Source organism: Apteryx mantelli, chromosome 2 (genome assembly GCF_036417845.1).
Source record: "Apteryx mantelli isolate bAptMan1 chromosome 2, bAptMan1.hap1, whole genome shotgun sequence".
NCBI lineage: Eukaryota > Metazoa > Chordata > Aves > Apterygiformes > Apterygidae > Apteryx > Apteryx mantelli.
This window is the reverse complement of record NC_089979.1, coordinates 152,111,995-152,127,909: the sequence shown is the minus strand read 5'-3', so window position 1 is coordinate 152,127,909 and position 15,915 is coordinate 152,111,995. Positions and strand designations below refer to the sequence as shown.

Here is a 15,915-nt window from a genome sequence, read left to right as displayed (position 1 = left end):
GTAGTTTGTTTTTTACTTTATTGCCCCAAAATAATGAAATCAGCTTTGCAGTCTGGTCATCTGTTCCTTCTAGAAAAAAGGTACGCCATAGGGATACCAGTAAAATACATGTAAAGTATTTATTTGAAAAAAAATATAAGGTAGTCATTAATAATGGAGTAAATTTGTTTTTAATATATAAAGTAGAAGGTGTTATTGTACTGTTCTGCTTGAAACTGCCTATGATTATCTCCCCTGAAAACATTTAAAAGCTGTGTGAAATTTCCACTCTTGCAGATAGGCACTGGTGATGTAACGCTATTGATGCAATTGTAAATGCAAATCTAATACGAATATTCATTTTTAATTTCATGCTATCATAGCCATTATATGGGTACCATGTTGTCTAAGGTGTTTCATGGTGTTTTGGAGTTTAACTAACAGTGTTTGGTTTTTATTTTTAATGTCTTCGGGAAAGGTTATATGCAGTTTTTTTATGCTGTCAGCATGGAGACAAGCACAAAAAAATATTCAAGGAATTAGTTTTCAGTAGCCATTTCAACCACGGGATGTACTTCCACCATATGTTGTATTTAACGTCTGTGCGCCATGGTGATTTACTAGAAATGCATTAAGTATGGTATGAGAGTCCAGACTGCATGAATGTTTTACTTGTATGTGTGTGTGTATATATATATATAATATATAAGATACTCAAATTATCTAAATACATTAACAAATTATTGTAATCATATTTTATATTTTTACATGTTGTTTGTTGTTGCAATTGTGATTTTATTGGTAGTCTTATATTTGCACTTTAAATAGACATCTGCTATTATCCCATAGTTTTAAACTATATTGTTCTAATGACCTGGCTGTGTTATAATATATAATGCATTATTGTTAGTTTATTAAATATATAATACTTCTATGTAATTCTATAATACTTATATATAACTGTTAAATATGTAACTCATATAAAAATATAATACATGCACCAATGTATTATATTTTGGTGCACCATACACCAATCCTCAAATGTTTGGAAGAGATTGGTTTCAGATATTCTGAGGAGACCTATTTCTTACTTTGAAAAAATCCTGTTCTTATTGCAGCTGGTTTTAGAAGAAGCTTTCGTCTTAGCAGAAAAGATAAAAAAACAAACAAATCTATGTATGAGTGCAAGAAGAGTGATCAATATGATACAGCAGATATCCCAACCTATGAAGAAGTTGCAAAATATAGACGACAACCTAATGAAAAATACAGGCTTGTAGTTTTGGTTGGTAAGTTGTTTTCTTTATTTTTAACCTGGTAAAACAGAGAACAGCTGGTTAGCACAGGAATCACTCAGGTTGGAAGGGACCTCAGGAGGCTGTCTAGTCCAACCTCCTGCTGAAAGCAGGGTCAACACTGAGTTCAGACCAGGCTGCTGATGGCTTTGTCAAGTCAGGTCTGGAAAACCCCCAAGGCTGGAGATTCTACAGCCTCTCTGGGAAACTGCTCCAGTGTTTCATTACCCTCAGAGTGGAAATTTTTCCTTATGTCCAGTTGGAACCCATCAGTTTCAATTTATGACTGTTGTTTCTTGTCCTCCCACCACGCTCCTCAGTAAAGATCCTGGCTCTGCCTTCTCAATAGGAATTAGATAGGTCCCCTGACACCCTCTCTTCTCCAGACTGAACAAGCCCAGTTCCCTCAGCCTCTCCTCACAGGCTGTGTGCTCCAGCCCCTGACCAGCTTGGCAGCCTTCCACAGGACTTGCTTCTGTTTATCAACAGCTTTCACGTAGTGCAGGCCCAGCCTGGCAGAGGTTTTCTGATGTGGTGCAATGAGTGTTGAGTAAAGGGGGAGAATCGCTTCCTTGCAGCTACCGGCTATGCTCCTGCTGATGCCTCCCAGGGTGCTGTTAATCTTCTTAGCTCACTGCCAGCCACGACCCCCAGGTCCTATTCAGCAGAGCCGCTCCCGAACCAGTGAGTCCCCCACCAGTGCTGTTGTGGGGGTTCTTCTGTCCCAGTGCAGGACTTTGCATTTGTCCTTGTTGAATTTCATGAGGTTTCTCTCAGCCCATTCCTGTGGCATGTCTGGGTTCCTCTGAACAGCAGCCCTGCCCTCAAGCAAGTCAGTTGCATCCCCAGTTTGGTGTTGTCTGCAGACTTGATGAAGACACATTCTGTCTCTTCCTCCAGTGATTGATACAGGTAAGAAACAGTTATGTACCAAGGTAACCCCCTGAGGAACTCCATTTGTAAGCAGTCCCCAAGTAGAGTACAGACCATTAACCCCTATTCTGTGAGTGGCATGATCCATCCAGTTTTTCACCCACCTGGTTGTCCACCCATCAAGACAAAATGTCGCAACTTGGATACCAGTATGCTGTAGGAGACCATGTTGAAAGCCTTGCTAAAACAAAAGGAAAAGGTGGCATTAAAATGTAGTTATCAAAGTGACTACTCTGAACCTGGCAGTCAAACTGTACTAAAACTCATAAGAATTAAGTCAGTGTGAACACAGCCTTCTGCTCTTACAGATCAATCAATATCGCCATGTGGAAAAAGAAAAGGAAAAAAAAAAACAGAATAAATTTCTGTGATTAGCCAAGGCAGAATATATATATGGAAAGCAATAAAACTATGACCTGTGTTAGAATAAGTAAATATACAAGTTGAGAGAAAGGTAGATGAGAGGTGGACTTCTGTGCGCCAAGAGCAGATGTAAACATAGTTGCAGAAGGCAGACATCAAGATGTCATCCCTTGTCAGCTTTCTGTTCTTCTAGAATTTGTCACTGCCTTGGGTCCCCCATGGGTCTAATCAAAATACATTGCTTCAGTCACCTGAAAAAAGAGAAAATATGTTAAATTTTTCAGAAGTAACCAGAGTGTCCTTCTCATTATTTTTTGTTTCTTTTGCAGTAGCACATAGGTTGATGCTTCATTAGTAAAATCTCCTGTATTCTGAAAGCAGCAGAGCAGGAGAAATATGACCCTCTATCAGGGACTGTTACGAACTGTTGAGTGGCTGTGTTTTTATATCACTCATATCCAAGGGAACATTAAATTTAGTTTTTAATAAACAGTTTTGTCACTCTCCAACACTAAAATTCAGCCACCTACTAGTGTGATCACTGTGAGATTGTGGGCTATATACAACAAGTAATAACATGGTTGAGTTGATTTTACACTTACATCAACAGAGTGCAGTGCAAAAGTGTGATAAGTAGACTTTTTTTAACAAATTGCATATGTCTGATCTAAGGAATACCTAGAGATTTCATTTGATTTTTGTTGTAATAAATCAAATGAAGAAAGTGTGCTTTTTCAGTAACAAAAGCAGTTCAGAAATTTATTGCAGACTTCAGTAATTCTAATGTTTTTTCTCTGGATATTAAGAGCAGCTTAAGTCTGGCCAATACCATAAAAATGTCTTGGGCAAAATGTGGAAAAACTAGCAGAGCTAAGCAACATAGATATAGTAGAAGCGAACATATCTAAAAAGCTTTTTGTGTGCCAGTAGCAGCATTCAATATAATCTGTCAAATATAATTTGGGTATTAGTACCAGGAGAAAAAGGACAGATAATTAATTTATAATTGAAATTGTTGGGGGCTTGACATGTCCTATGTGTTATGCTAAGACTAAACACATGATTTACTGTTGCAAGGTTTTTTAGGCTTTTGCTTTGTTCTTTTTAAGGGGAGGCTGATAACTTTGAAGTGGAAATTTCTTTTGGCTTCATTTTAAATTGCTCTAGTCTAATTGACAGAATGCAAGTTGCATGTATGGTAATTTTTAGTCCCTTCTAGTGTGAGATGTATTAAGTTCAGGTTCAGCTAGACATATTAGTTTTTGTCAAGATTTCATGTTGTCTGCAAGTGTACGTTGATGAATAAAGTCTACATATCCTTGGGACTAAAATAATGGATCATCTGAAGCAATAATAATGCAGGCACTTCTCCTGTGCTGTCTTTTATTTGTTATGAATGTGATGAGTCTGCTGAAAACAAAATTATCCAGTATCATACGACCAGTCTTTTTCTGGTAACTTACTATTCCCAGGCTACCTACACATTTCCTTTCAGAAATGTTGCATGCATCCTAAGAATGATACCTTGCAGCCCTATCAAGGAGAGGCAGAATATTTTAATATTAAATACATTTTTAGACAATAGAATTTTTATTTATGTTAATGAGGTAAAGTCCTGCTCACAAAGGCTTCTTCTTCACTGATTGTGAGGGCCAGACTAGCACAGAATGTATTTCCTAAACATCAGAATGGATGTGCCATATAAAGCAAGCTCAGTGATAACAAACTACTAGCATGTGTCCCAGAACACATATAGTTATGTGCATGTAGTGTGATTGCCAGAGGCATGCAGAGCCTGAGTAGTCCCTTTCAGATGCCATGGTCATCCATGGTGATGCATCTGCCCTAAGTGGACAGTGGTGGCAGCAAGGATCAGAGGTGTGGAAGAGTGAAGGAGCAGTGTTTATTGGTATGTGACGTAAATCAAAAAATGTGCTCTATCCCAGAGCTAGGCTGTCAGTACTCCTCACAGTAGTGTCCTCCGGTCACCAATGCAAATAAAAGGCATCTGTAATTCAAGTTTGGAAGAAAGACATTTTGGAAAAGCTCTGTATTGTTATACTACTTATGTTTAAAACCAAAAGTGATGGATATTTTTTTTATCATGAAGGACCTATGCGGATAGCCAGGTCTGTCTCAGCAGGGGGAGGATGAGATGGAGTGGCTCCTGGCTTTCCTTTTTCTCCTGGCTTTCCTTTAACATCTACAAAGGCTGTTGAGGAGTAGTTTGCAGAGGCTTAATAGATCTACAGCAATACTGTAGGAAAATGGCATACTATGCCCATACTACTTCAAGTAAACCATTTAGACAGTGATTGCTGTCTCCATTAAACCTTCCTGGCTGAAGGCATGGGTAGGTCAGAATGATTCAGTAATGTATGATTTACACAGAATGCAATACTTATATAGGCTAACCTTGCCTGTGGGAACATCAGTGTAACCTCCCTGTTCCTGCTTCAGTGAACAGCAAATTTAGAAGTACACTCCCATTGCTAGTTACAATTTACTGAAACACAAAATAATGAGGCTCTACTTTTCCTACCTCATATCTATTTGTTTCCACAAGTGCTACAGTTAGACATGCATGTGCAGTCATTGCATTATAGCAATCAATTGTACTGGAGAGAAGGAATAATTCAGCCACAGAAACCAGTCTTTTACCTAGTTTCCAAAATCTTTTCTGAAAGACAACTTTCTTTTTTGTCTCAAATAAATGTATTTCTAGTAGCTCAATATGTATCTCTTTGTGAAGAATGGCTTGTCAGGTTAGCCTTCCTGAGTCTTGAACTTGCATAAAACATTATTTCCAGTTTTCTTCAGACATGTGTGTATGATGCGAAACTTAATGCAAGTTTTAATGATTTTTGGTCTAAGTCTGCAAGTGTCCATCAATAAGGTGAGGCAGGCACTATAGTTTGTTTTTGCAGGATTCAGCCATAACTTAGTTTGCATGACTCAGGATGGAACAGCAATTGACATAAATATTCCTCTAAAAAATAAACAAAATATCCCTAAATCTCTTGCCATAACACTAAATATTGCTGCATGGGTTGATCTGTAGTAAAGCTAAACCTTCCTACAGTCATGGGTCTCACATCCCTGGCATTTTGCTATAAGAATTTGGATTGCCTTTTTTAATCCTGATGCATTGTTCTCTTCTTGAGTTCAAATCATGTGTTCAGATTCCTAATTATTAGAAACCCATATCTTTCTTGGTTGCATCAAAATGAATATTCAGAGTAAAAGTATACATTACACTCAAGAAATGTAGTATAAAAAAAGCATTATTAATAGCACTGCTAATTAGGTATCAGCCTTCAGTGTCAGTTTGCTACACTTAGGAGAGTTATACAAAGACAGCACTGAATCAGAAGACTCTACACCTTTTAGCAGTTAAATTCAAAGGTGATTTTAAAATGGTAATCTATAAGGAGAGACGGAGTAGTAGTGAGATTTTGGTATGCAAACAGATTTAATCTAAGTTTCGAAAGCATCTGTCACAGTACACGATGCCTGGGTTCTTTATATATAAATAGAGCTAGAAGTACATTGTTGATTTGACAGCCTGTAGACTAAGGAAATAATATTCGTGTAAATTTGATGGGAAATATTTTTTGCTTGAAAGAAATACAACGATTTTTTTGACTTGAATTGCACTTATTGTTTCATTCTGCTTTTCTAAAATATATTGAGGATTTTAATTAACTTTCCGTGCAAAAATCCTTATTTGCTTAAATAACTGTACAATTAGAAAAGGTAGCATGTTTTTAAAAAGACTGAGAACAAAATTAATGCCATTAGCTGCATGACACATTGCTTTCCTCTGCAGACATGCACCAGTAGAGGCTGCTGTACACCATATTAAATAAACATTTATACATACTGATAGGTTAATTTACAGGCAGGTCAGAGATGGAACTTGAAATATAATTGTGTGTTTAACTTATGTAAACATATAAAATTATAAATGCAGAAACACTAAGATTTTACAGAGAGACCATAGTCTGGGGATAGTAGAAAGCTTTTGCTTTTCATCATTATGTGTTTCTAACTTCAGACAGGATGAGTAGTCATTTCTGCAAATTGGCACCTAAAGGAGTTAAAGCATCAGTCTTTGCTTCCTGATACCAGACTTTCAATAGTAATTAACCAATATATCACTATTTCCTTAAAATGTTTATAGGATTTTATGTCTAGTTTATAAAATGTCTCTATTAAAAAGCGTTCAATGAATATATGTATTGCTTCTATGAGAACAGCAAGATTCTTCCTTAAAAACATATGTATAGTCCTTGTATTATTTGGGTTATGCTTCAGATGACTCACTGTCCTCTAAGCTCTGCTCTTGACCTGGCTCTGAGGACACAGAGCACCATCAGACACACACAAGCACACCGAGCTGTGCTGCCTCCACGCGCGGACCACACCACGGCCCACCGCAGACAAGGGCCCCTCCACCAGCTGGGCAGACTGACTGGAGGCCACCGTAGGGAGGTCTGGGGGTGGTGAGCGACTGCCCCGCGTAGCCTGTGAGCCCTCACCAGGGATGGCATGACCTCCCTGAAACTCACCCTTGCACCCAAGGCACCACAGCTGAACGGCCGGAGTTGGGGATAGCTAGGAGAGCAAATGGACTGTCTCCTCATCAACTTCCAGGACAGCAGGACTCAGATGGAGGTGGAGGAGAGGGGTAAAAAAAGCCCTGGGAAAATTCCATGCAGGCTTTGTTTCTTCTGCCATCCTCTTTCCAAGAGTGGTCTCTCTTTGGCAGCCACACGAAGAAGGAAACATTTGTTTTGGACCGGTTCAGACGGCAGGCAGGAGAAAAGAAGCATTTAAAAGAAAAAACAACAACAAAGGAAGAAACAAACCCACCCAAATAGGTTGTGGCCTGGGGAATGCTCTGTGCCTGGAGGGGAGCTGCTGTCCCTGTGCAAGGTTGGGCTGACCCACTCAAGAGATGGGTGTGGAGAGTTGCATCCTGCTGCTGGCCAGACCGTGCTTTTGTTTCCGTCTGAAGTTTGCTGCTGGGGGTGGAAGGAGCAGTATGCACAGGGCAGAGGGAGAAAGTGGGAGTGATTCTTCTCCTGGGGAAGGCATGCAGTGGAAGGCTAAGCACACCACGTGGCGAGTTTAGTCTATGAGAGTTTGGATGTTCCTGCAGAATGAATAGCCAAACCAAGCGGTTAGGCTGGAAAGCTGCAGGTTAAGGTGCAGGTGTCTGTAATAGGCATAAGGACAGCGATATATGTATATTGAAGGAAGGGAATGACGGGAGCTCAAGTTGCTACAGAAAAGAAGAAAGTTGGCCTTGCTGTCAACTTTTTCACTGATTTTTCCTCAAGAATAGTAAAGTTGGAACAGAATAACTACCAACTCTGATCTCCTGAAATTCATCAGTACTGTGTATTCTAGGAGAGACTATATCCGTGGGCATTTCTAAATGACTGATTAAAAAGCCAATATATATTATAGCTATATAGTATGTAATCTTATCTCAGAAAGTATTTATGCCTTAAGAATAGAGAAAACTATCTGTCAGGAAAAAGCATGATACTTTTCTTTCAGGTCCTGTAGGGGTTGGACTGAATGAGCTTAAACGGAAATTGCTGATCAGTGACACCCAGCATTATGGGGTAACAGTGCCACGTAAGTAAAAAATACATTTCTACTCTATTAGTACTCTACTTAGTCTACATTAACTAAAGACATTTTCAAATTTGGGCCTCTAAGTCTAAGCTTGGCATCCAAATCACTTTTCTAATCTTTAAAAGTGCTGCTGCAGTTGTATTTTAAATAGCATTGATTAAACTGATAAGACATTTTGGCTCATAGGCATTGCAGTACATTTTTTGTGCAAGCTTAACATGACTGATGTCAACAAAGTTCAGTAAACGAAACATCCGAAAAACAGCCCGGATTCAGCTGTAAAGCAGTGAAGCATACTCCATTACCAGCTCTTCCTTTCTGTGCAGCCAAATGGCCTTTATATGTTAGATAATCTTAGAGAGGCTGATAAAAGAAGACTGATGATAAACAGTTTCATCCTATGAATAAATGAATTAAATCCATTTGATTAGCCTTAAAAAAGCTGATTTTTTTTTCCTCTTCCCCATATCTGATCAAGTTGTGTGATTTGTATAACATTGTTCTAAGTAACATTGTTCTATAGGAACTTCTACAGTACGTTGCTGGATTTTCTTCACTGAGAGTTACTTGACAGCTTTAGTTAAACTTTTATTCAGTGGTCTGCTTTCTCCCTGGAATTTTGCTTCCTAGAGGGGTCCTTTAAAAATATGGATCTGACATTCTGAGTTTGGGAAATACTGTCCCAGTTTTTTTGCAAATACAGATATTCTATAAAGTATATATATGAATGAGTTTGCTAGATGGAAAAATGCATACGTTTGTTTTCAGTGATTCATTTGATTTGCAAATATTGCCTCAACTGGGTATTGAAAACAACAACAAAAAAGCCAGATGCTCCCAAATATTTAACATATTGAAGCATATGCTATCCATTGTCCAAAACTATTTCTCTAAAAATTGCCAATATTCATCAAACTGCCTTTTTTCTTTTCTCCTCAAAATTTGTGGTTATAATTTAAAACAAACAAGTAAAGAAATCCCTCTCCCTGAAATTCAGTAAGTCAGGATTTTCAAGGAGACTGGGGGATTCTTGTTGTGGAAATGTTTCTTTTCGTGTCAACCTGAGAAGAGCATGACATCGAGTGCCATTTTAGGCTGTGTTTCTGCAAGCTGGGCAGATATGTTCAGATGTGCTGGAGAATACATGATGCTCTCAAGTGCAAATTGGAATGAATATGAGTTTGGAATGGACTCGTTATTCGTAAGTGGCAACCCCACAAATAAGTTTTATTCAAAAGCAAAACGTTTGTACTTGGACATACATCGTACTGTCGCATTCTGCATACGGTATCCCCCTTTTTATCTTGTACCGGAGGGGAAGTGAAGAGGAAATATACATAATGCAAATAATAATGCAAGACTACTGAAAGAAAAAGGAATTCCTTTTTAATCACCAGGAACAGGAAAGCACTGCAGCATAAAATTCACACCCCATTTTTTTATTATCACGCCTCACATACCATAGCTGCAAGTGTTGTTAATGAACATAACATTTCATAAATCAGATTAGTGAACTGTGTTTCCCTTTATGGTCTCATATGCTAATAAGTTTAACAAGTGGCAAGGTGGGGTAATTGTTATGGACTGCTGTTCATTTTATTGTTCAGCTGTCTGTTCTTATTTTATTGGGATTTTTCCACTAGTTAATAAAAATGATAATCTGACACTTATCCAGTAATTTTTTTCCTTTGCATGCTTTTAACCTCAATCCGGTCATGTATTCGAGCGCCGCCTACCAGATCCAGAGCAGCTTGAAGTCCATCGGAAGTTAGAGAACTGCTGTGCTTAGTGTCACAGAAGGCTTGTGTGCTTTTGGGTGTTTCCTGAACCAGTTTACATTACGCTATTTTGCACATCTTATCCTTTTTTTTCTTTTAATGACACTGCAGACACTACCCGAGCAAGAAGAGGCCAAGAAAGTGACGGTGTTGAATACATTTTCATTTCCAAGCACTTGTTTGAGACAGATGTACAGAATAACAAGTATGTTGAAGAGATTTTACCTGAAACTGAACCATAGTTAAAAGAATGGCTTTATTATAAAATGTGGCTGGTTGTAATTTTAGGTAATATTTCAAAGTGGATGTAAGTTGCAGTGATTTGAAGATGTGTGAAAATAACATTTTAATATCTAAGCAGTTCAGAACAACTGCAAAAACCACAGAACAAAAAAGTACTGTGTACAAAACAGAAATGTTTCCGAGTTTCCGAGCAGTTTCAGTATTGCAGCTTATCAATAAGACACCAAAGTTGTTGGTGTTCAAGATGAGGGAGCACTTTTTTAATAGCACATTATCTGTCCTGGCAATAGTGTTGCAGCGCCAGGAGGAGGGGCCTGGAAACACTGCAAACATGTTTAAATCAATGTTTGTGTAGTTATGCTCTCTTTCAGGACAGGCATTTCCTGTTCTTTTAAACTTAGAGACCTACAGTGAAGCCCCTCACCCTAAACTCTCCAGAAATTAAGCTAAAATGAAGACGATGATAGCATCATGCTCCCTAGCAGCCTGTAAAATACTGTAGCTTGAAATTCTGCCCTAGTGTTTCAGAGGGCAAGAGTGTATTAGACACAAAGCTGTGGGTTTTATTGAAACTTCAAACTGTGCTTTGCTTTTTTGGCAAATAGTGCTTGCACTTTTATAGCACATAACCAGCCGCCTTGGTTCCATTAGCACCATCATAGCTCCTCCTCCTCTTCTGAGACAGAGAATTTGGATATTCTGTAGAGTGCAATGAAATTTCAGTAGTTTCTATTGTTTAGCTTATCCACTGTTTTATTGCACTGCATTAGTTCAGAAAAAGAGGTGATGGAAAATATTAGTGGGCTGTGGGACTATAGTACTTTTTTCGCTTTTACTGTAATACAAGCAGGTGTTACTGATTTGAAAGTGGTAAAATAGAAGATTTCTTAAAACTGACATGCTGAAGTACTTGACAGCATTTCCTTTATAAAACATGGTAAAACTCACATGTAAAGAAAAGTATATCTGCTCCTGAATTAGATCTTATAAACCAAACTGATAAGATTTTGCTGGAGAAAATGGAAATGATTCCAGTTGTTTTCACCTTCTGCCACAGGTTTATTGAGTATGGCGAATATAAGAACAACTACTATGGTACAAGTTTAGACTCCGTTCGATCCGTTCTAGCTAAAAACAAAGTGTGTTTGTTGGATGTGCAGCCTCATGTAAGTAAGCACTTCTTTTGGCATCTTGTAGTTAGTTCCCTGTGCTACATACTGATATTCCAGGAAAAAAACTCTGTTTCTAGAAAAGTATGTTTCATTCCATGCTGAATTTCTATTGCCCAAGCTTGCTGGGTATCTTAATCATAGCAAGACTTCCTGAAGGAGGAGAAGGAGGAAACTTCAATACAGATTGGCAAATGTTCAGCTTAGTAATTAACAGAATTGAAAGCCTGCAGCTTAACAGTGAAGATTTAATTATAAAATGCTCCGGTATTTTCATTCATCTTTCTGCTGTTTTGGGTTAGAGTTTCTCTCAAAAATCAACTTTAATTTCAGAATATCCTTGAGCTACCACACAGTCCAGCAACTCTCTCTCGCACACTTAACTGCTTGACTTCAGCAGGCCTGTTCACGTAAAGGGTTTCCATGCAGGATGGATGTAAGGCAGGAACACACTAAACGTAGTGTTGGCTGGGCAGTTGTTAAGAACATTCCCACCTAAACCACTTGTTCTCGTGCTGGCCTTGTCTGCGAGCCGGCCGAACAGCCCCCCCCCCCCCCCCCCCCCCCGGGGAATTTTATGCTACTGATAACTGCAGAGCTTCCAGGAGCTCGACTACTTTGTTTAAATCTAGCCAAACTATTTCTCCTCCGAGGGTGTGTGATGTCTGTGTGGCTCTCTCTGCCTGTGGCTTTCGAGCCCCCGGCAGCCCGCCGACACCTGCAAGAGCGGTGTCTGCTGCGGGGCTTTGCCACGGGGGCGGCCCTGGGAGCGTCCGGGTGAGCTGGCCCGTGCGCCGTGGGAGGAAGGGACGGAGGCAAGGGCTGCAGCGGGCAGTATTACCAGCTGCGCTGTGGGCCCCCGGCATGTCTGGCACGGCGCGGCTTCTCCCCAAAGCGCTCGCTCTCCTGGGGAGCTCCCGCTTGTGAACTGCTCTGGGATCCCGCTCTCCGACACGACATTTTCCTGTGGGCGTTGGCAGCGTGAAGATCGTAGAAAGCTCGGCATCCCTGCTTTGTGCTCTACTGCAATCTGAATTACGGACTTCTCTCCGATTTCATGAGTAGAGTCACCTGATTATCTCAGGAAGAGTAAATAGCAGGGAATTATTTAGCAGACCGATGGTACTGAAGAGAACAAATGATTGACCTGTTGCGACCAAGGGTCACAAACACCTTTTTCCATTTCTTTTCATGGGTATAGAAAGGGTTTTTTTCTTCTAAAATATGTTGTTAAACTGTTCTTCCCCTACTGGACTTCCTGTTGCTCTCCTCCCTTCTCCAGCTGCAAGTGGCAATACTAGGGACAGCCTGACTTTTGCCAATGGGATTTCCCAGCAGCCCATGTGGAAATTAGGAATTTTCTTACCATTCACATAAAAAATTCTTGTTATATGAATTGATGCTGGTCAACAAAGTGGGGTGGCATTAAATGAAAAACAGTCTTCTAGAAATGCTTTATGGGTTTTTTTGGTTAGTGGAGAGTTTTCTTTTATTAAACAGTAAATAACACTGTAACAGTAAATTCCACTGTGAGAAATAAACTAATTGTAATCTTTCCTCTTCCCAGACAGTGAAACACTTACGGACATGTGAATTTAAACCATTTGTTATATTTATAAAGCCTCCATCACTTGACCGGTTGAAAGAGACCAGAAAAAATGCAAAGATTATTTCAAGTAAAGATGATAGGGGAACTGCAAAACCCTTTACAGTAAGTATATTTAGACTTGGTAAAAACATGAGAACTTGTTAAGAGTTTTTTGTGGTAGTTTACCTTGAATTAAAGGTTGTTACTGGTCCTCACTGGATCCTGTCCAGAGTACTTGTCAGGATTTATACATAGTGTACGTATTGTCTCCCAGTCTCTCGCACATCCTAAGCTTGCTGTGGCATTTTCATTGTTTGATATGCTCATGCATTACGTTTCCACAGTGCTCTGTTTGATTTTATGTCATCGCAGAACCCCAAAATGCAAGAAGTACATTTTTATGAGAAATAATGCTGCGGCTTTTCTTTAAAACTGTTGCATGTGGGCTCAGATGTCGCTAAGTATAAGAACTTTCTTGTTTTATCAGGTATATTATTGAATCTAAATTTAGAGCAAACCTCAAATATAAAGCATTAATTTAAAAAGTAAATGCTGCTTTAATTAAAAACCCACATCCATTGGTAAGAGACCTTTTTTTTGTTTTGTTTTGTTTCCTTCATTCAGATGTTCTTTAGAATTTTAAGATTTTGTTTCAAGCTAAGTCACTGATGAGACTGTATCTGACTAAAATATGCTTTTGAAATAGTTTGGAAATCTTGCACTGTTAGAATATTTTGTATGATATATGAAATGTAAAAGTAGTCCATTCTTCAGAGTAATCTTTCTTCAGGACATTGTTTATTTGGGACAGTTTTAATGTCTCATAGTTATATAATCAATTAAATTCCTAAGATTTGTTCCCTCCCCAGACCATGAATAGAAATTCACTGATCTTTTACACATCCACCAAGCTCTTAAAAAAATAAAGTATTGTAATATATCCCTTGATAATAGCAAGTTGAGAATTAAGTAACAAAGCTTTCAGTGTATCATCAAAGTAAACAGAAACACTTTCCACTGGTACTGTTAACACAAAGTGTCTCTACAATTACCATTTAGTGACTAATTGTGTTGCTGCAAGGGAAAAGAGGAAATAATTGCCTGTTGAGCAAAGTCTACTTGTGAGAATGTTCTGAGATCATTTGATATGGTAAATTCTATAAATTTTTTAATAAAAAGTACAGTTTCCATTTCCTGATGAAATGAAAAATAAGCAAGTAACTTTAGATTTACCACAGAATTAGTTTATCTAATGTTTCTATGGACTCACTACTCCTTTCACTGATCTTATTAGGAAGAAGATTTTCAAGAAATGATTAAATCTGCTCAGGTGATGGAAAGCCAGTATGGCCATCTTTTTGATAAGGTGATAGTCAACGATGACCTTGCTACAGCTTACAGTGAGCTCAAAACAACTTTTGACAGATTGGAGACTGAGACCTTCTGGGTTCCCGTCAGCTGGCTACATTCATAACATTTAAATGCACAAACATCTGGTAATGTCTCAGAATCCAAATATGGTGTATTTTTAGGCATTACTTAGTTGCCGTTTTCTTGGTAGGAGGGCTTTATAACTCTAACTGAAGAGCAGGTACAGTCTTCCTGTGCTTGAAAAATTGGTCTTGTTTTTCTCTGTCTTCAATCCTTCTGTTCAGAATTTTGGCACAGTACAGTCAGATTTAACCCAGTTCTTACTACGTTCAAGAAAGTGAGCTAATACTAGTGTAACAAAACTGCCAAACACCTCTTTGTCATTCAAAAGTCTATCTCCAAGGTAAGTTTTTTTTTAATGGAGAGTTAGCAGAAGATACTAATACTGGAGATCAGCAGTTTGACGGTTTTAACATAACTACTCTCATAAAAAGCACATCAGCACTTGGAAATTATCCCTTAAGTGCTTGAGAGAACTGAAACAAGCAAAAGTGACCAACATTTTTATGAGGAAGACATCATATTTTAATTAAATTAAGTATCAAGATAAGTCTTTTTACTTTTTTAGATGTGAACCTTGTCTTACATGTACAGAGTGATTTTAGTATTCCTTTGCACTTACATAGTCATGAAAAGCAAGATGTATTCAGTGGCTTAATTGTGAAATACTCTGCTGTGAGCATGCATGGATTGAAAATATTTTCATGCATGCTTTGTGGCGCAATAAAGAAAACTCATGGGAATATTTATTTAAATAGGGTAAAGTTACTATGTATATAACTTCAAAATCTTTCTTTGGGATTAATCTCTGTAAGATCACTGGTATATTAGTGTGAATAGGAAAAAGTAGAGAATAACTTTTTTTTCTTTAAATTGATTTCAAACATTTTTAGCATCCTTTAGAATAGTTTTCCCATCAGGAATTTTCCAATAATTATTGAGGAAACCTTTGAGATCTGGGAAGCAGTTGCAATAAATTAATTCTTTCTATTGTTTAGTATGTAGTGATACTTTTTTAATAGTGTAACAGGCATTTTGTATCCATCTGAAAAAAAATTAATGCTGTAAACTTCAGTATAAAAAATATCCTTGGCACTGGTCAGACACAGTTAGAAACCTCATATTAAATTTGATGTGGCAGTATAAGCAAATGTATAATAGATTATATTATAGATAACCTGGTAATTTTCTTTATTTACTACTGATATGCAGGAAATGAGTACATCTATAAAGACCAAGTAACACCTGTGTGTTAATTGTGTTGTGAATATGTCTTATAAGTACAGAATGTGTATATGAACTTGCTAACTTCAGATCATCACATCTGTGGCATTCAAACAGAAAACAGAGTTATTTCATGTTAATCTGTAAAGAGAGTATAGCTGTCTTGTTTAAAGAAAAAAGAATTTAGTGAAACTTTATATATTTATGAAAGGGTTGAAAAGGGGTGTTAAGTTTTTAAATTTCTTGTTAATGTGATCATTTGT

The 15,915-nt window shown here is 38.1% G+C and overlaps 1 protein-coding gene across 7 annotated transcripts in view; it reads left to right on the top strand.

Moving 5' to 3' along the window:
* The window catches only part of MPP7 (MAGUK p55 scaffold protein 7), a 181,159-nt gene that overhangs the window by 151,551 nt on the left and 13,693 nt on the right, over nt 1-15,915 (top strand). For all 7 annotated transcript variants that reach the window (XR_010883523.1, XM_067291837.1, XM_067291841.1 and 4 more), the window contains 6 exons: nt 1,098-1,268; nt 8,139-8,219; nt 10,109-10,202; nt 11,298-11,406; nt 12,977-13,120; nt 14,292-14,493. Coding sequence is in view for 6 of the 7 variants with exons in the window: in XM_067291837.1 (XP_067147938.1) it covers nt 1,098-1,268; nt 8,139-8,219; nt 10,109-10,202; nt 11,298-11,406; nt 12,977-13,120; nt 14,292-14,471 (779 nt within the window). In the remaining variant the exon portion in view is untranslated. The remainder of the gene's footprint in view (nt 1-1,097; nt 1,269-8,138; nt 8,220-10,108; nt 10,203-11,297; nt 11,407-12,976; nt 13,121-14,291; nt 14,494-15,915) is intronic.